Genomic DNA, 19,966 nt, shown 5'->3' on the forward strand with positions numbered 1-19,966 from the left:
CCGCAGGCTTAGGACCAAAGAACTGGGTTGTATCCGGGAATCCTGGGCTTTCACATCTGGAAGACACCTTAATGAGCACATTGTCTAAACTATATAATACACAATGTGCACGGAAACTCAGAAAGGGAAATCACTGCTCACTAGACATGCATCTACATTCAGGTCTCCTCACTTCCAGTCTACTATACATGCTTTGACACAGACAGATAACATACTCTTCCCAATTACCACTGGGCTGAACATGAGCTTTCTCCTTCTATCACCAATCGTCTTGACTTTAGAACAGTACTCGAGTCGGGATTTTCAAGAGAAGATATGCATTTCATGCTTGAAATAATCTACACACTGAATAATATATATCTGCACAAGGGAAAATATTTTGTGTTGCATGAGCCCTGGAGACCAGAAATCTAGGTTAATTACTTAACTCTGCCAATTACTTAACTAGTTACCTCATCTCTTTGAGCCTCGTTTTCCCTATTCATGAAATAGAGAGCTTACATCTTCACAGGGTTCTCTGAGATTAGACAAGTGCTAACGAACATAGTATATAGAACCTACTATATAGAAAGCCCTCAGTAAGTATCAGGCATTATTGTTTTAGCATGCGAAAAAAACAGGAGGAGAAAATGAGTCTCATATTTTATTCATTTAATTTTTTGAGACAGTATCTTGCTGTCACCCAGGCTGGAGTGCAGTGGCACGGTCATGGCTCACTGTAGCCTTGACCTCCCAGGCTCAGGCGATCCTTCCAACTCAGCCCCCCAAGTAGCTAGGACCACAGGCATGTGCCACCACATCCTGCTAATTTTTGTATATTTTGTAAAGATAAGGTTAGGCCATGTTGCCCAGGCTGGGCTCGAACTCCTGGGCTCAAGTGATCTGCCTGCCTCAGCCTCCCAAAGTGCTGGGGTTACAGGTGTAAGCCACTGCACCCACCCACATTTACTTTAATATTATTAATTACAGTAAAGTAATTGTAACAGCTATAATTTATTCAACATTTATTATATTGCCAGGCTTTGTGATAAATGTCATTTAGTTTCTTCACAACCTTATAAGTTAGACAGTACCTCCATTTAACAGATGAATAATTTCTAGCTGCTGATAAAGGTGAAATAACTCTCCTAAGGTCATATAAGTCATGAAGCTAGGATCCGAACCACGTCTACATGGGTCTAAAACCCATGCTCTTAAGCCACTCTGCTCTATTTCTTCATCCAATAAATATCTCATAAAGAAGCTTCCATAAAGCAAAATCAGTTAGTCAATTTCATGGAGCCAGAGGCCTAACTTCAATTCTTGGCACAAATGCTTATTAGTCATAACCTCGGGCAAATTTAATTTCTCTGTGCCTCTTTGTATTCACCTGTAAAATGGAGACAATAGCAATACTTCCCTCAAAGGTTTTTTTATTTTTAGAAATAAATGAGTTAATACCTGTAAAATGCTTAGAAAAGAACTTGGCACATGGTAAACACTCAGGAACTATCTGCTGTTATTATACTACTACATATTATACATGTTGTTATATTTCCCTACATAACTCAATAAATACTTATTTAGACCTTGTGCTAAGGGATGAAATAAAAGATGAATGATACATGGTCTCCTAAATAAACTCAGCCTATGGGAGTGACAGACATGCAGACAGATGACTCCAGCAGGATAAACAGCATACGCTATGTGACATGGGAATGTTCTCTTTGATCGACTGCCAACAGCCACTTACATTTGGTTTATGCCTCCACTGGATTCCAAGATTCCCAGTCACCATCACTTCATAGTACAGAACATTTCCACTGTCATTCGAATGAAACCAATTCATCTCATTTTCTGATGAAATCAGCAACATGGAAGTCTCAAATATTTCAGCGCCATAATGTTTTGTCAAAGTTTCCAAGGTAGCCAAGTATTTCACCTTCAGGTCATGCGTGGACACGCTGCTGTCACAAATGGTCTTGTTGTTAAATTCCTTTAGGAAATCCTTGAAAACATTATTTATCCGCATCCTGGTGAGAAGGTTCCTCTGTCTGATGGACTTATTCAATGTTTCTGGAATATATCGCTTGTAGCTAAAAGGAGTAGAAAAGTACATCTCTTTTTCATGTACAGGTTAGGAGAAAATAGTTGAGAAACAAATCTAAGTCCATGAATCCACATGTTGCCAAATGGGAAAGGGAGATCTACTCCCAGAGGACGTTAGATGGAGTAAGCACTGAAGATGACCACCGTAAGGAGATGGAGGTGAATAGAAACTGGGAAAGAAAAGAAAAGTACATGCTCCACAGATTTCACTGAAACGGGAATTGCTACAGGTATTGCCCAATTTTCTGGGTCACCAAGGCAGGGCATCTACATTTTTGCTTGCTAGCTTCACCATTCTTGTGCACATTAGTACTCATATCTACACACTGTTATTAGGATTGAGCATCGATTAGAAAACGGTCTGCAAGGTGTTAGGAGCAATTATCTCTTCGTGTGATGAGAGATGCTTTGTATGTTCTATTTGCATATCTGATTTATAACTTTTCTAAACAAATCACATTTTTTATTTTAAAAATGAAAAAGACAGGCTGGGCACGGTGGCTCATGCCTGTAATCCCAGCACTTTGGGAGGCTACGGCGAGTGGATCACTTGAAGTTGGGAGTGAGAGACCAGCCTGACCAACATGAAGAAACCCCGTCTCTACTAAAAATACAAAAGTAGCTGGGTATGGTGGCACATGCCTGTAATCCCAGCTACTCAGGAGGCAGGAGAATCACTTGAACCTGGGAGGCGGAGGTTGCAGTGAGCCAAGATCACGCCATTGCACTTCAGCCTGGGCAACAAGAGCAAAACTCCGTCTCCAAAAAAAAAAAAAAGAGACAGAGAGAGAGAGACAGACAGAGACAGACAGACAGACAGACACAGACAAACTAAGGCTAATTAATACAAAAGACTTAGTGTTCGCCCTGTGACTATGAATCAGATATACTATTTAAAAGATCAACAGGTAAGCTGAAAGATTAGTTACCTATCCAGGTGCTAGTGGGCGAGCATCTACAACAAACAGAATCTAAGAAAGCTGATATACTGCTAGAACAGGAGTCAATGTTGAGAAGAACGTTGCGTGCCCATGAAACAAAGAACAAGTCCACTGGGGGCCAAACAAATATGGAGACTGGTCTGCTTGTTACTTCCAGGACTGAGACAGCACCTAGCCCCAGGTCATCCCTGCTGCATGGAGTGGCTTCAGAACAGTGGAAAATTGTGAAGTTTGGGATTTATCCTCAACAAATGTTGTGATTTTTCTTTTAGATTAATGTAATATAATAAAGAGAATTAGAGAAGAACTGTCATTTTTCAACTCAGCTTATGAAAAAATAAAGACAAAGTGCCCAAAGTGAAGGCCACAGAAAAAAGAGAAAGCAGCAGTTGAGCATGTATCGACTCAATCCCTGCATCACTGAGGAGCGAGCTGTGATCTGCTCTAGACTCTCTGGTCAAGCCAAGGAGAAACAAGCAGCAACCTTATGAGAAGACGCACACTGCCTATCACAAACAATGCAGCTACAAAATCCCTTCTTGAAAATGAGACTGTCTTCATTTATAACAATCCTAATAACCCGTTGGTGAAAAAAAAGCTAACTGATGTCACAGATGGACAGAATTTAAATACTCCTTCACAGAGACTTGATCTCAAATGATACTTTTAAGTAAATGCAGTTTCCTTGAGAAATTTAATAGTAGTTGATCAATTCTCACATTAGAATTAACAGCTCTGTAGTGAACTTCTACAACGCATTGAGTTCAGGCTGGGGATGGTAGTAGCTGCTTATAGAACCGTATTGAGAAGGATTTTTAAGATGGGTCCAAAACAAAAGGAAAAAATGCAGTGATAGAAGGCAGTGTCCACCATGGACAAGGAGGGGATGGAGAAGGCCTGGGGGTCACTAATTTTATTGGCATCCTCAGCCCAGAAATTTCACCCAAGCACAAATTTCTGAGATTAGCAGCCAACATCCAAAATCAAGACACAATTATAATTATTCTACGTGTATGTAGTCAACATTCTAAGTAAGATCTGGGTTTCACAGAGAGCAAGGGTCAGCCAAACCCTGGCAGTAATTAAGGTGAAATGTGTAAGAACATGTAGAAACACCACCATCCTCACAACACTTCGGCCAGCGGGAAGCTTTACCTGATGTCCTTGGGCAGTTCTGGCAACTGCATCTTCTTCATCATGGCATAGTGTGAGATGGCCAGGACAGCCATCCCCAGACACTCGTTTTCAATATCATGCCCATCCTGCTCGGTCTTGGGGTCTCGAATGGGAGCCAGGCATTTCACCAAATCATACTGTCCCTAGGAGCAAAGGGGAGAAACCACGAGAGCCCACCCGTTATTGATCTTGAGAGGAAGGCTCCCCACACAGGGAGGTGCTGCCTAGAAATGCAGCACAGCAACAAGACGAATCAGACTGACAGTTTCTCTAGCATCAGAGCTCTTTTCAACAGAGTTGGGTGTAAAGGGGCTCAGGAGATGTCCTCCCAAGCTCATTCATTTAACAAACATTGACTGAGCACCATGCCAGGTGCTGGGGAACAGTACAGACATATGAAGTCCCTTCACCATAGAAGTGATGCTGACAAACACTGCGTACTAGGCCTGGACTGCGCCAGAGCAAGGGAAGGTGACACTGGGCTGAGGTCTGATCATGCATTAATTCCACAAACGTGCTGAGATGGCCTTGTCTAGGAGCTGGGTGTACGGGGTCGACCGGGCTCTCCCCTCCATTCTGGTGTAGCTCTAAAGAAAGGGGAACATTCCACAGTGCATCATCACCATGTGTACATTTTCCCACATCTACCGTTCGAGTTTCCCATAGTGAAATGTATCACCAAAACATACCCCCTCACTGATAGAGGTGCACAGCATTCTAAGAACTAACGCGAACTTTAAACACAAAAAATAAAACGAGGCTAACCAGCAGTGCCCAGCCCAGCTTCATATAGAGTGAAAACGATAATTCCAGTGCCAGCTCCCACTGATTAAACCCAGCCTCAGTGCTGCCAGACAGTGCTTGGTTCCCTTATTTAGTCCTCATAACATCTTAAGAGGTGGATGTTAACATCATCACCTCCAACAGATGAGGAATCTAAGGCACAAAATGGTAAACAGCCCCTATTCAGTCACTCCTTCATTTGGTAATTACTGAGAACTAATTATGGGCTAGATGTTATTCTAGGTGCTGGGGATACAGCAATAAACTAAACCACGTTCCTGATCTCCTGGAGATTCTACGCTAAGAATAAAGAAAAGAACAAATGAATAGGAATACCTAATGTCAGGTAGTTACAAAACCCCAAGTTGAGTAGAAGAACCGAGTACCCTGGGGGCTCAGGACTCGGCAAGTGGTAGGCTGGGATTAAATCTAAAACTGACCAGGACCTCTGTTCAATGCCATACTACAGCTACACTCAGTCTTCAAAAACTGACTTAAAGTACATAGAACGCTAAAGTATGAACTCTTCAGCCTTTCTCCAGCTTGCAGCAAGGCAGGCACAAAGCCTGGGAGAAATGTTCCTGCATACATGAGATACTCTCTTTCCCTGAAGAACTTCAGATTAATGGTTTTTGGATGGAGAGCTCCCACTGCTCCAGTTTCTCTTCTTTTCACCATGGGATATCTTGTTTCTCTCAAGTGAGGAAAGGTCACTGACATTCCAAAAACTTCTGAGGAACAATGATCTATGCCAATAATGTGTGAAGAGCAAAGCAAAACCTGAAACTGTCTTCTTGGGCTGTGGTTTTTTGTAAACATTCACTGTAAAGCTACCTCAAGTCACTCATTCCTGAGCCTCCAAAAGGTCAGATCTAATGCCATGCTTATTCTTGAAGTATGACACACTCTTCCTTTACACCTCTATTCCCGGGAAAGGTAAAGAATAAATCTCAGCTATGGATACACAAAACTGGGAAGCTGAATCCAAAAAGACCAATCTGAAAATGGCCAGTTCATTTTCTTTTTTTCCCACACAGTATCTGCCTGGGGCTGTGCACTGTCCCCTTTCTCTGTTGTCTCTATGGCAGTTCTAAGGCATAGACGGAATGGAGATAATGCACAATTAGTAACTAAAGCCCTATAGTGGGACGTAACTCTGACACAGATACACTGATACATGTGTGATCTCACACATAATGGTATACTCTAAGGAATGAATAAAAAGAACATGTACAGGAACACCTACATATGCAGCTGTTCACAACAGACTATAAAGTAATAGCATAATAGGGAAAATGAGAAAAACAGAAAATGTTCAGGAACGGGTGACTAAGTTAAATAAATGACAGCTTTTCCTCTGGACTCCAGCCTCATTACTCAATTTCCTAATTGAAATCTCCACTTGTATGTTTCACAGGCATCTCTGAAAAGGGACTCCTGATTTCTGCCCTTTCCCCACCCTCTTCCCCCAAGACCTTCTCTGTGTGGAGAATGACTCCATTATCCATCTGACATCACCCAAAACAGAAACCTAGTCGTCATCTTTGATTCCACAAATTCTCTCAGCTTCCACATCCAACTCAACAGCAAATCCTACCAATTCTATCTTCAAGATGAACGGCAAATCTACTCATTTTTCTCCACTGCCACTGTTGCTACACTAGGCCAAACCAGCATCTTCTCTCCCAGGATCATTGCTGCAGACTCTCAGCTTGTATGTTTGAAGTGTACTCTTAGACCCAGCACAATCTACTTTCCACATATAACAAGAATCATCATTGACTTGAAACATACATAAAATGAAGCCTACCAAATGGCTTCCCACCACACTCAGGATTAAAGCATAACCCCTTGCCAGCTCCTACAAGGCTCTGTGTATGCGATCTGCCCCCACCTGCCTCTCCAGCCTCGTTCCCCATCACCCTCCTCTGGTCTGCAGCCACATGGCCTCTCCTCGCAGCTCTACTGGCCCTCAGTTCCTTCCCCCATTCTGTTCCCTCTACATCAGATCTTTTCAACTGAGGCTGATGGGAGACTCGGCAATATTGAAGACACTTTTGGTCATCACGCTAAGGAGAGAGTGCTACTGGTATCTACTGGGTGGAGGGCAGGGGTGCTGGTAAATACGCTACAATGCACAGGGCAGGCCATCACAGCAAAGAATCATCCGGTCCAAAAGGTCAGTAGTGCTGCTGCTGAGACACCCTAAATGGAAGAAATACTCCCTCACCCCTCTCTTAGAATTGCAGATTCCTTTTTATTCTTCAGGATTCATTATAAATGTTACCTCCTTAGAGAGACCTTCTCTGACCATATGATTTAAATTAGGTCTTCCCATTCAACCCCCCTTCTCCATATTCTCTATCACAAGCTTCTGCCTTCACAGTACTCTCCATAATTGCTTATGTATTATCTATGTATCATTTTATTTGCTTGTTTTCTAACTTGATGTACATCTGATGCATGCAGAGGCCATGTCTGTCTTGTTCACTCCAACATCTCTAGCACCTTAGCAGGTACAAGTGTCTGAGGCAAACAGTACACAGACATCCAGTCAATATTTGTTGAATAAATGAATTGTTACAAAGTCATGAAAACAACGAAGATCAATATTTTAATTGACATCTGAAGGACAAACAATAAAAAAATCAGATGAATAAAAAAGCAGTTTATAAAACAAAATAAACTATAAAATATTTTCAAACTCTACATAGTATCTAAATCTGCGTGTTAAAATCAGGAAGCATACTACCAAAAATCTTAGTAATCTCAGAGTAAATGTAATTTCAGGTGATTCTACCTTCTCTTCTGTTTTTTTTCTAGCGTGTAATCTTTCTACCCTACCACCAGTGACAGAGTGGCCATCTCCTTCCTCCCCAAACATTCCTACGGCTGCTGAGAAGTGCCTTCTTCAGCCCTGTTGAATTACATCTTCTTTCAAGTAGAGCTTCCCTCTGACCTCTGCACACAAGGCTATTAATAGGAATGAAAAATAAAATGGTAGGAGGTGGGGAACAAGAAAGGAATAAGAAAGAAGGGAAGCCCGAAAGCCCACAAGCTGGATAACCAGCCTCTTGGAATGCTGAAATGCTGCCTTTTGTCTCCTCACTTGGGGCAACTCCAGGTGTGGCAAGAACTTACCCAGAACAGGCCATAAAGCACCCTAGCACCACCAAGTTCAGCTGCACCAGGGGGTCTGAGCTCTACAATGCCTCTCCCACCCCACAAACTCCAGCTTCTCCTGGGCCCAAACTTCCTACCTGAGCAAACAGATACTCCAGTGAGCTGGCATCAAGGAGAGGGGTTGCATCTGGAACCTTTTTTTTCTCGTAGCCATTTTTCTGCTTCTTTGGAGAATGACGCCACACTGACTGCTCATTGTCGTTGGTTCCGTGCCAATTGGTGAAATAGAACCTGGAAGGCAGGAAAATGAATGCCAATTGTGGCAAAGGGGACCCAGATGTGGGCAGGGCGTCCTGGCTCACCAACAGTGGTCAGTGCCAGAGGCTGAAGTGTCCTGAGAAGCAGGCTGACAACCCTGCCCCTTGCAGCCCTTACCATGTCTTTCTTTCTTACTAGCACTGTGTGAGAAGTGTCCCGTCAGCACCTCTTCTATGACTCGGGGAGCAAAAGTGACTTCCCGAAGATCACAAAGACAGCTCCTCTGACTTCTCACTATGCTTCCAGAATAGGGAAACACCTGCTGACTGGAACTCCGGGCTGGCCACAGCTCCCCTGCATGCTTACTATCAGCCGCACTGCTAAGCCCATTCTACCTCGAATCCAAGACCAATTCGATTGACATTTTAACATTCCTGAAATTTAGTTTCATCACACAATCAAGATATACAGCTTACATGGCAGTGTTTCCTACTTCCCAGATTGCTGCTATTAAACTGATGGTGTGTTTTACATGATGAATAGGGTTTAAAAGAGAGCTGCCCAAACATTACCACAAGCATCATGAAACAAGTTAACAAGCACTTTATATATATATTATGCTATTTAATCCTCACAGCAACTCTACAAGGTAGGTTTCATTCATTTTACAGATGAGGAAAACTGAGAGTCCAAGAGGCTAGGTGACCTAAAACTACAAAAGCCTGTTCTCTTAGCTACTACAGTTGACTGTTGAACAGCATGGGTTTGAACCACAGAAGTCCACTCATACACAGATTTTTTTTCAATAAATATGTTGAAAATTTTTTCTGGAGATTTGCAACAGTTTAAAAAAACTAACTGATGAACTGTGTGGCATAGAAATATTTTTTTAAATTTCAGAAAAAGGTACATTATGAATACATAAAATATATACAGGTTACTAGTCTATTTGTGTGTTAACTGTTTATGTTATTGGTAAGGCTTCCAGTCAACAGTGGGCTATTATTAGTAGCTATGTTTTGGAGAGTCAAAGTTATATATGGATTGTCAATTGCACAGGGGTTTGGTGCGTCTAACCCTATCCTCCATATGTAACTTCCTCTGTCACCTGTAAGAAAAACACAAGGAGTTCTGGAATGTGTGGAAGTGACTAAGGGAAGTGACTGAGCCAAGCCAGCCCAGGCCATCTCTAGGCTATAGACTCAGCTGGTACCTAGGTCTCTTTCCCTTGACTTGCACATGAACTAATGAGAAAAGAACCATGTCATAGAGAAGCAATAAATACAACTCCCTCTTTCCCTGTGAAAAGCTGCTGCTACACTTCAACATCTGTCACTGTGCTATGTCTGCAGAGCCTAAAACAAGCCAGGCCCCGAGTTAGGGACCGGGATACAGAGGGCTCTCAGGCATGTTTCTCGCACTCCGTGAGTTCCTGTCTCTGGGAACAATCGGTCAGGTCCAGCAGCAACTATCCAGCAACCCATAATGGGGCACGTGTCATAAGCAGGACTACACTGTGACTTTCATAGGCCCTAAACACTTTTCCCTTCCTCCATAAGAAATATTACAAGTTATATTTCTCACCTATGTTTTCTGATTTTAAGTGAAATTAGGCATTTTATGGGCCCCTAACAAGTGTGTGCTGTGGGCATTGTGCTTAAAGAATAAGTTGTCCTTGGACAAATGAGAGTCTCCGGCAAGGTGCCCAAGGAGAGAGACAGGTCGCCCTCCACTGCCAGGGGAGGTGGCAGAAGGGGAAAAAGGCAGATGTTCCCTGAGCTGACCGAGCCACGGCCTTCTTCTTCCACATCCTACTGAGTCTCTGTGAGAGAGTCCTTGGACCTGGTAGAGATGAGGGCCCAACAAACTCCCTCTGGGCAGAACACAATCTTCAATCTGGTCTGAACAAGGATATTCTTCCAGGCTGCTGAGAGCCCTGTGGGACCATCTTTGGCTTGGAACCCTTTAGGTCAGATATTCAGACAGCACCAGGCTGAGGAGACCAAACATAATGTGTAGCTTTTCCACTAGAACAAAGGCTAAAGGTAAACAGAAGATCAGGGAGTCTAAAATAAGGCCGACAGCTTTCTCCTTAATAAGATGTCAAAAATATTAACAAAACTTTAAATCTGTGACTACCAGGATCAGTACCCTCCTTATCACCCATAAGGCCAAGCTTAAAGACACACTGAAGACAGACATTCCACACACCTTTTTAAAATTAATTATCAAGGTGTTCATCAAACCTGGTACACAAAAATTCCAGATACTATAGCATGCCAATGGAAAAAAAATTTTAATGACATTAATAAATATAGAATGATACCTGCCTATATTATTTTTCAGAATGATGTGGAGGAACAAAGAAGGAAGACAAACAGACATCAATCAGAGATATGCATTGCAAGTTTTTGAGAAAATTATGTACAGATAATTGCCTATTTTAAGTTTATATGCAGATATTATACACAAAGAATTCTCTTCACACTTCTACAAAATTTTTTGAGGGACAGTGAAATTCAATTGTTTAAAAAAGTAAGAAAATACTTTTTGAAAATGAATACAGAATGTTGTCTTACGCTAAGATATATTATAAAACAACAATTGTCAAAAGCATTATCTAAAAACAGAAAATGATAATTGAAATACAAGAATATTTCCCAAAGTAGAGCTGGTATTCCACTGAAATAATCACCAACATTTATTTTCATTTACACCTCCTTTAGTGGTGAGATTATGAGGTTTCAAAATTTTTGTAGTTTGTCATCAGGCAAATGTTTAAGCTTAGGGTAGTATTTTTTTTTTTCAAGTTCAAAGAGCCTGTGGTAACAAAGCAATATCCTGTTGAAGCACAATGTCAGGTACAGAGTCAAGGTGCTAAAAGTGAAGCAACTCTGCACTTCCAGGCAGCTAATAGAAAGAGGGAACAGTAAAGACAGCCTTTAATAGCCAGGCATTCAGACAACCAAGACTAATGCCTCACAGAGAATGGTAAAGCTACTAAGACAATTCATTAGATGTAAATTTTTGAGTTAACTCTCTTCCCTTTTCTGGGTATTAGTTTTTCCACTGAAAAAAAAATGAGAGTTGAATTAGGTAACTTAGGTCTTTTCTAAGTCCTAAAAGTTACCATTCTAGACTCTGAGCTGAGTGCAGAAACCTAGAGGCAGAGAATTAGAACCCAGTGACATATCCCCTGCAGACTTCAAACTGCAATAACCCATTTCATGCTGATCACACAGTCAATCCTCAGGCCACAAAAAGCAAGATTACATGTGGAAAAACAAAGCCAATAGCCAGAAGGCTCAGCTGGGACCTGAAATCTCCACGGCACACAGCTTTCCTCTCCAGATGAGACTTTGGTTAAGTACAGAAAAAAACAGGAAAAAGTCGGCTCTAGGATAATTATCAAAGAAAATTAGATCTGGTTCAGTGTCCACTGAGAAAAACATCCCAGTCATTTTGTAATGGTGATAACTCCGCCAAATTCTCCCAAAAATAACAGCTGTGATACTGTGAAGAGCCTGAGATTTCAGAGGGTTTTTCTAGCAAATCCCTGCATTCTATTAGCATCTGAGCTAATCTACTGATTTAATACCTATGTAAGTTAACCTGTGTTTCAAAAAGGATCCACCTATGTATAATCTCCGCTGCTAAACACACATGTTAACTTCTGCTCAGCAAGTATCTAACTAATATATTTTCCATTCTAGTTACTGCAAATTTGTTTACAAACTCAGGAGACTGCAGCTATTGAAGTACTGACTGTGTCACCTTGGGATATACTGTGACATTTCACAAAGTCTGAAATATGGGAGAAAAGGCAGGTGCCCATCAGAAGAAAAATTACAGCTCCACAGCCAAAAATCCTCTAGGAGTAGTCAAAACATCCACTTCCAGGGAGCAAGACCAACCTAGAATTTCTAGTTAACACTTCAGGCAATGTTTCTCAAGCTTTTCAGTTTCAACTTTTAGTAAGAAAAATATTTTATATCATGACCTTTATATATAATACTTACATACATACATACATATGTGTATATATAAAAAACATATCTCAAAAGTTTAAATAATATATTACGTATATATGCTGATATTATCTATTCTCCCGTTTCTTTTTCTTAAATTCACTAAATTAAATTGAATTCATAACTGTGAATCCACTAAATTAAATTCATAACTATGATTACCCATTTGAAAATCTCTGCTGCAGGACACTAATTCTATTCAAAATATCCTCTGCATTATCAAGATTTCTTTTCTAAAATGTGGCAGAGGAAGGTGATCAAACTCATCTTGAATTATATTCCAAATACTGAAGAAGTCCTTTCTCATATCAAGCAAATACAAAAATTACAAATTACAAAAATGACTACAACACTTCTTGGTAACTGACTCAGGGCCCCAGGCTGACCACTGTCCCTCAGTGCAGAGGGAGCCAGGCAGGTACCAGGTCAGTACTTCCCATACCTCATCCGGTAGTGGAGTCGGAGGGACATCTTGTCATCAACGGTGATGGTGCGATTTGGAGCATACCAGAGCTTGGTGTTCTCATCATATAGGGCAAAGAGGTTGTGACAAAGAGGAGAGATACCTGAGGAAAAGTAAAAAACCACATCAGAAAATTAAGACAGATACATTTGGCCATCTGTTTCTAAACCCAATGTATGCAAAGATAAGGAACTCTCTCAAAGATAAGGAATTCACAAAGAATCTGGGTCACTCGTATCCTCTTAGGGCAAAGAGATTTCCAACCAGGTTCAGTCAGGCTGTTTTGATCATAATCATCAAGAACTATGACTCCCCAGAAATATGCCCTGTAGCTCCTGGCAAACCAAATTTAGATCATTTAAAAATAAAACTCTGATGACATTTTTCATTACAGGTATCTGTGGCAGTGTCTTATCAAATCCAGCTTTAAAAAACCCCCTATCTGAGAGGTTCACAGAGGTTCAAAGTGCCTGATGTGCACTTTGCTAATCAGAAACACTCTGGGAGTTGGGGAAATCTTCCATCTGTTTCCTACAGAAAGCATTTAAACAATTCTAACACACTGTGATTATATATCAAACATGCAAACAAATTCCTGGCAGTAGTATGCAAAATGCATATTAGAATAAATAATAACCAAAGTGATTTTTGTCAGTGATTAAAATCTATTACCATTAATAATAAATATACTTCTTAAGTACTCTGTATGATTATCACAAATATTTTTTATTTAGTAGCCAACTAGCAAGAAGATATATGGCTTCACAAAGCTGGCCCAACAGTGCTCCCCTGCCTCTCCACTCCACCAGTTGCCTCCGTCAACACAAGAATGATGGGAAAGACCAGGGAGATTATGAAGTCACTCACTTCTACGCCCATGATTAAAATTTTATGAACCTGTAACATAGGCAGGTTGGGGGGGAGAATGACTGCCAATAATCAGCTATTACTGGTATTTTTTCATAAGCAGCCAGGCCTCAAACTAAGATGAGGTAAACTTAAATGACAAAAAACCTGGGAGAATATGAGGTAATAGACATTTGTTTCCCAAATCGGACATCTGCAGCGAGACTGACACTGACAGGGCCCCTCCCTGGCCCAGCCCACCCAGGCCGGGACTCTCTCCAACGCAGACACTGAGTTAAGAAGCTACAAACACCTTGGCAGCTATCTAGCGCTCTCCTGAACACCTCAATCCATGCTTCTCAAGAAATGTGAACAGTTACCCTTCAGAAGTTAGTCTTTCTTATAAACCAAGAATATGGAGATAAACTTTAAAGGGAAGTTTTCCTTGGGAACATGGGCAAATGGCTTTTGGATTCAGTATTATTGGGACAAATAATTCAAATATGCTATAGGTTTTCATTCCTAAAGTGGCTTTTGTGGACTGGGCTGGAAACCCAGCCTGTCTTTATACATATCCACATTTGAATGTGCACCAACACTTACATATCTGAAGTGTAACTTATTTTACTCATGAAACTGTCTGTAATTCTAACACAGGTCTGATTCTAACAGTATTACTACCCATAAAGAGAAAGATCAAAGACATATCTCTTTATATAAAAGTGCTGAGTAGTAAAACAATAACACTAACACTTACCGAGGGCTAAGTGTCAGGCATCAGGCTAACAGACTCTAAATTTATTATCTTGGCCGGGCACAGTGGCTCACGCCTATAATCTCAGCATTGTGGGAGGCCCAGGAGGGCAGATCACTTGAAGTCAGGAGTTCGAGAATAGCCTGGCCAACATGGTGAAACCCCGTAGCCGGGCATGGTGGTGTGAACCTGTAATCCCAGCCACTCGGGAGGCTGAGGCAGGAGAATCGCTTGAACCTGGGAGGTACCTGGAGGTAGCAGTGAGCCAAGATCGTGCCACTGCACTCCTGGGTGACAGAGAAAGACTCTGTCTCAAACAAACAAACAAACAAATTCTTTTTTTGGCTTAGTGTGGTGGCTCACACCTGTAATCCCAAAACTTTGGGAGGCTAAAGCAGGAGGATCACTTGAGGTCAAGAGTTCGACACCAACCTGGGCAACATACCAAGGCCTCGTCTCTATAAATAATAAAAATGAGTCAGGCATGGTGGCACATGCCTGTAGTCATAGTTGCTTAGAAGGCTAAGACCAGAGGACCTTTTGAGCCCAGGAGGTCACAGCTATAGTGAGCTATGATGGAACCACTGCACTCCAGTCTAGGGGACAGAGCAAGACCCCATCTCTAAAAAATATTAAAATTTTAAATTAAAAAAAAAAGTATTACCCTTTAATCCTCCTGATATCTAAGAGGTAAATACTGTTTTGACCATTTTGCAGATGAAGAATCTGTGGTCTCCTGAGATTTAGTCTGATTCAAGGTTACTCATCTAGTAAAGTGCAGAGCTGAGAATCAAACCAAGACACAGCTACTGAGGAGGTGAAGCAATAAGAACTAAAAGAACAAAACTTTACCCCACAGAGGTGAAAAACAGGAAAGAAAACAATACTGCCCTCAAACATCACTTTCTATAGTAACAGTGAGAGCTACAAGAACCTGTGGCATTCAGTATGTATTTCTGAAATTAATGAGCTTCTGCAATATTCTGTTGAGCCAGTTACAGAAGAGACACCACTCATTTTCTATAAGGTAGGCTAGAAACCAACACCCCAAACTGGCTGATCCTGAGCCCAGAGTTATAGGAGGCCCAGCGACTGTGCCTATCCTCAGACTCATAGGCTCTCTCCTCTCATCTCTTTCCCAGCAGCTCCTTGGTCCCTCATTAACGGTAGCCCAATGACTGCAAAAATGACCCTTGCTTACAAACTGAGTGAGGTTTATAACTGCTATGCTGATGGCAAGAAGCTTGGTGAAGAGAATAAACACTGTAAACCAAATCTCAAGGAGAAAGGGAGAAAACAAAAGAAACAAAGTCTTAAAAAAATACTTTAGAACCACTGATTTACATCTAGGTGTTCTGATAATTACAAATACATTTAAAGCTGCTGTCTAAAGATGGTTATTTGTACACGCTGCTGCCTAGTCAAAATAACTTCACAATATTACTGGATTTTTCCCACTAATAATCTGTACCTCAGCCCATTTTATCCTATGTCAGGTTTAGTTAGTAAGAGCCTACTATGCTCTTCCCTGTATCATGAGCCTCTCCCCTTTTACTGAAACTCTGGTGTGTGAAGCATTTTCGGCAGAAAGACAAATATCAGAAAGAACGTAGGTTTTCTAAACAAACTGTATTACTAACAAGATAAGCAATTATTAAAATAACCATGCTATCCCCTCAGAGTTGTTCTGAGAGTTAAAGGTGGGAGAAGTAAAGCAGGGATCAGGCTGTATGGCATCACAACTGGCTACTTCATCATCATTAAACGAGTTGATCGAACCTTTTTAAAATAGCTTTGAGATATCATTTACATATTATAAAATTCTTGCATTTTAAGTGTACAATTCAACAGATTCCAGTGTATTTACTGAGTTGTACAACCATCACCACAATCCAAGTGGATTAGATCTGTGATTTAACTTTTAATTTCTACGATTTAACCTGTCACTTAAAATTAGGCAAGCAAAAACTGCCAATGTCCTTAAGTTCAAAGGATGAAAGGGACTTTGGTTTCCCACCTTCTGAGGGCAACAGGCTAACTTTAAGACAACTCTCACTTGAAAGGAGAAAAAATAGCTTGTGTTGTTGAGAGCCTCGTTGTCCTTTTTGCAACTTGGCAACTTGACTAAGCCACAAAGCAACACTCAGCTTCTCACTTCAACTCAGCACCATGCACAGGAGGGCAGGTCATGGCAGCAGAAGGAGGGGTCAAACTTTTTAGGAGAACTTTTGAATAATTATTCAGATATTGAGAGACGCTACTTGCTGAGCAGGGACTTAGTCCCAGGTGCTTTACGTAGCACCTCATCTAGTGCTGATATTATTCCAACTGTACAGATGTGGGGAAATGAGAATTAAGCCTGGATCCACAGAAGTCAACCATCATTCCCTGGTATCTTACAGTTCATTAGTGACAAAGCAGAAAGAAGCCACTCCGCAGACGAAGAAAGTGAAAAGTGAAACCCTCAGAATTAGAATCACTGGCCTAAGGTCACGTGCAAGTGGCAGTGGCGGAGGCAGGGAAGAACCTCTGACTCCAGAGTCCACAACTCTTTCTGCTCAGCAGAGCTCCAACGGGCAGAGACCCCCAGATCTTCTTCTGAACCGGTGTGTTGGTGAAACCCCCAGCCCTGGGCAGCTGCCAGTACTCACGGCATGCCTGTGCAGCCCTGATGCACAGTTCCTCTGCTGTATACTCTCCACTGCCCAGCCGGAGGGGCTCCCTGTCCGACATATAGAAGATCACTTCCACCCCTGGCTCAGGGACCTCCAGGTTCACCTCAGTCTTCTTGGAGCTCCTCATTTTAGCACAGAAAGCCATGGCATTGCAGTCCTCTTTTATATTTAGATACTGTTGTGGACGGAAAACAAGACTATGTGGTCACTCTATGCGTTAAAAGTTCTTATGGCAAAAGGGAGTGTTCTGAAGGTAAAAAAGCAGAAACATTTGGTGTTGGATACATACATACCTCTCCCCTGCCCCTTCCCTTCGTGGAAACCAAACATGTCAGATCTTACAAGAGATGAAACTACGGAAAATAACTAATTATGCATACTAATTAATGAATTGTAATTCATTAATTATGTATTTTTGAAAATATGGTCAGACCATATTTTCAAAAATCAGAATAATTTTAGACATGGCCTGAATTTATTTTCTCCGTTTGCGCCCAGGTTGTAATTGAAAAATGTAGCCCCTTCTGGAACTAATGATGTTAAAGGACTGATTATTAATTACCAATTCTGCTGCTATTTCTACTGGAATCATGCAAGCTTTGAATAGACTTATGGCAAGAATCAGTGTTTTAATTTCATGTCCATCTCCCACTAAACAGCAAGCATGGTGAGGGCATGAACCATATCTTATCTCTCTTCACATCCCCACCTGAGACAGTGCACACAAAATGGTGACCAATTCATGTTCGTAAGTCACTTGGAAGGGCCATAACAATTAATGAATGGAGCCCGGTTCCTATCACCCCAGGAGGACCGGCAGCAGGGCAGGAGGAAGCCTTGCTTTGGAACAATTAGAAAACCCTGGTGAGAAGCTTACAAGTAAGTAATGCACAGAAGCACCCTCCAAAGGGAGGGCAACTAGGGCCAAACAACCAACCTCAGCAACTTAGCCTTGGGCAAGGCCAGAAAGGAGGAAAGAAACAAGGGAAAGTCCTACACATTCTTTCTTCTTCTTGCCTGATACCAATGGGCTACAAACAAATTCGCTGACCCCACACTCCTACTACTTTCTTCCTGTCTGCCAAGCCAACCTTCACTCAAACCCCTAATGTCTCCGTAACACATATCAGATCCTCCAAGGGCTTCCCATTAGTCTACAGAGCAATTCTGAGACTCTGAAACAGAGCCCCGCCACCTTCATCTGGCCGGCCAGCCTTCCTCGCCTTATCTTCTATCACTCTGAGCTTTTTGCTTCATGCTTGAAACCCACAAGGCTGTCGCTGTTACCGTATCCTCCCCAACCCAATGCTGCTTCTCACCCTCCTGCCTTCACTCACACTGATTCCTCTACAGGAATATCTTTCTACCTTATCCCTTGCATGGCACACTTAAACTTTCTTTAGAATTCAGCTCAGATATCGCCTCCTGCAGGAAGCCTTCTGTGAACCTCCATCCCGTTCCCTAAGGCCCTCGCTTCTTGCTCCTAAACTTACCCCACTGCACTAACCACAGGAAATTTAAGCATCTTACTCATATGCCTATCTGTCTTTCTCTAACTTGCACATGCTGTGAGTTCCTTGAGATAAGAACTGAGTCATCTGTCTCTATATCCGTAAGAAACACAGAGGCTTACACATAGTGGGTGCTTGCAGAATGACCCAAGGAGGCTCCCCCAAACAAGAAAAGTCATACAGGGCAGACAGCAGTCACAGTTCTCTTCACCAAATTCATTTGTTTGGTCTATTAGCTCCCCTGGTGAGGAGAGATTCTGAAAAGAGGGACATTAACCAGATATGCCTCAACGCTACAAACTTAGAGGTTTTCAATTTTAACTCTTAAATTTCCAAATAAATCTGAAGACCAGAATCTTCTGGAAACCAGCCTGAAAGAGTAAGTTCATAATTTACCTTGAAATTCAGATCAACAAGCAAGACCACTTGAAAACCTGGCACTAAACCCCAACCCCATCCCACACTGAAAAACTGTGATGGAAAACAGAGTAGCTAAAAGCCTGCTTCATAATGTAAGATAAACCTTTGTCCTTGAGATTCTTTATAGATGTGACAGGGGAAGAATCCAAAGACAGTGTTGAACCCTTTAACTCTAAGGAAATAAACAGGCAAATGCATGTAATTATATACTTACAAGATGTGACATTGTTTGAAATAGGAAAAAATCCAACTGACAATGTCCAGTAGGAGAGGACTCACTAAACAAAACAGGCAGGACTACTATGTGGCTGTCAAAAAGGATAACATAAAGCTGTATGTGAATCAACACAGAAAGATGCACAGGACATTTTGCAAAGTGAAAAAAGCATAATATGGATAGTATGATCACGCATATTCGCAACATGTATAATATGATTATTCACATGCATATTAAAATCTGGAAGAACATACAATAAATTGTTAACAGTGGTGAACATCTAGGAGAGATTATAAGGGAAGTTTAACTTTTACTCTGTACCTCCTATACTTTTGTAGTTCGGATTTTTTTTTTTAACCAGCATACTCAACATTGGGAATGAATAAATACATCAATTTAAAAAAATTAAAGGCAGTAGCACCAATAGCCCTACAGCCTCAAGAACATGGTTTCATTAGTTTTTTTAAAGTCAGATATTTTCCTTTTTAAAAAATATGCAAATCTACATACCTGCATTTATTCAGCTGTCCAGTGTTCCCCAAGAAGCAGACTGGATTTTCTTCTCTACTTTCCAAAGCTTCTTCAGAGAAGAGCTAAAGACAAAAATTAATAAATCAGTGGCAGAGGTAATTGCATCTGAAAATAAGAGGGCATTTTCATTAACGAAGCAGCCCAAACCATAA

The 19,966-nt window shown here is 41.4% G+C and overlaps 1 protein-coding gene across 7 annotated transcripts in view; it reads right to left on the minus strand.

The window, feature by feature from the left end:
- The window catches only part of JAK1 (Janus kinase 1), a 235,297-nt gene that overhangs the window by 31,461 nt on the left and 183,870 nt on the right, over nt 1-19,966 (minus strand). For all 7 annotated transcript variants that reach the window (XM_025379172.1, XM_025379200.1, XM_025379180.1 and 4 more), the window contains 6 exons: nt 19,794-19,876; nt 17,112-17,310; nt 12,840-12,963; nt 8,249-8,402; nt 4,185-4,348; nt 1,733-2,075 (listed from right to left, as the gene is read on the minus strand). In XM_025379172.1, the coding sequence (XP_025234957.1) occupies nt 1,733-2,075; nt 4,185-4,348; nt 8,249-8,402; nt 12,840-12,963; nt 17,112-17,310; nt 19,794-19,799 (990 nt within the window). In that variant the 5' untranslated portion in view covers nt 19,800-19,876. The remainder of the gene's footprint in view (nt 1-1,732; nt 2,076-4,184; nt 4,349-8,248; nt 8,403-12,839; nt 12,964-17,111; nt 17,311-19,793; nt 19,877-19,966) is intronic.

Source organism: Theropithecus gelada, chromosome 1 (genome assembly GCF_003255815.1).
Source record: "Theropithecus gelada isolate Dixy chromosome 1, Tgel_1.0, whole genome shotgun sequence".
In the NCBI taxonomy this organism is placed as follows: Eukaryota; Metazoa; Chordata; class Mammalia; order Primates; family Cercopithecidae; genus Theropithecus; species Theropithecus gelada.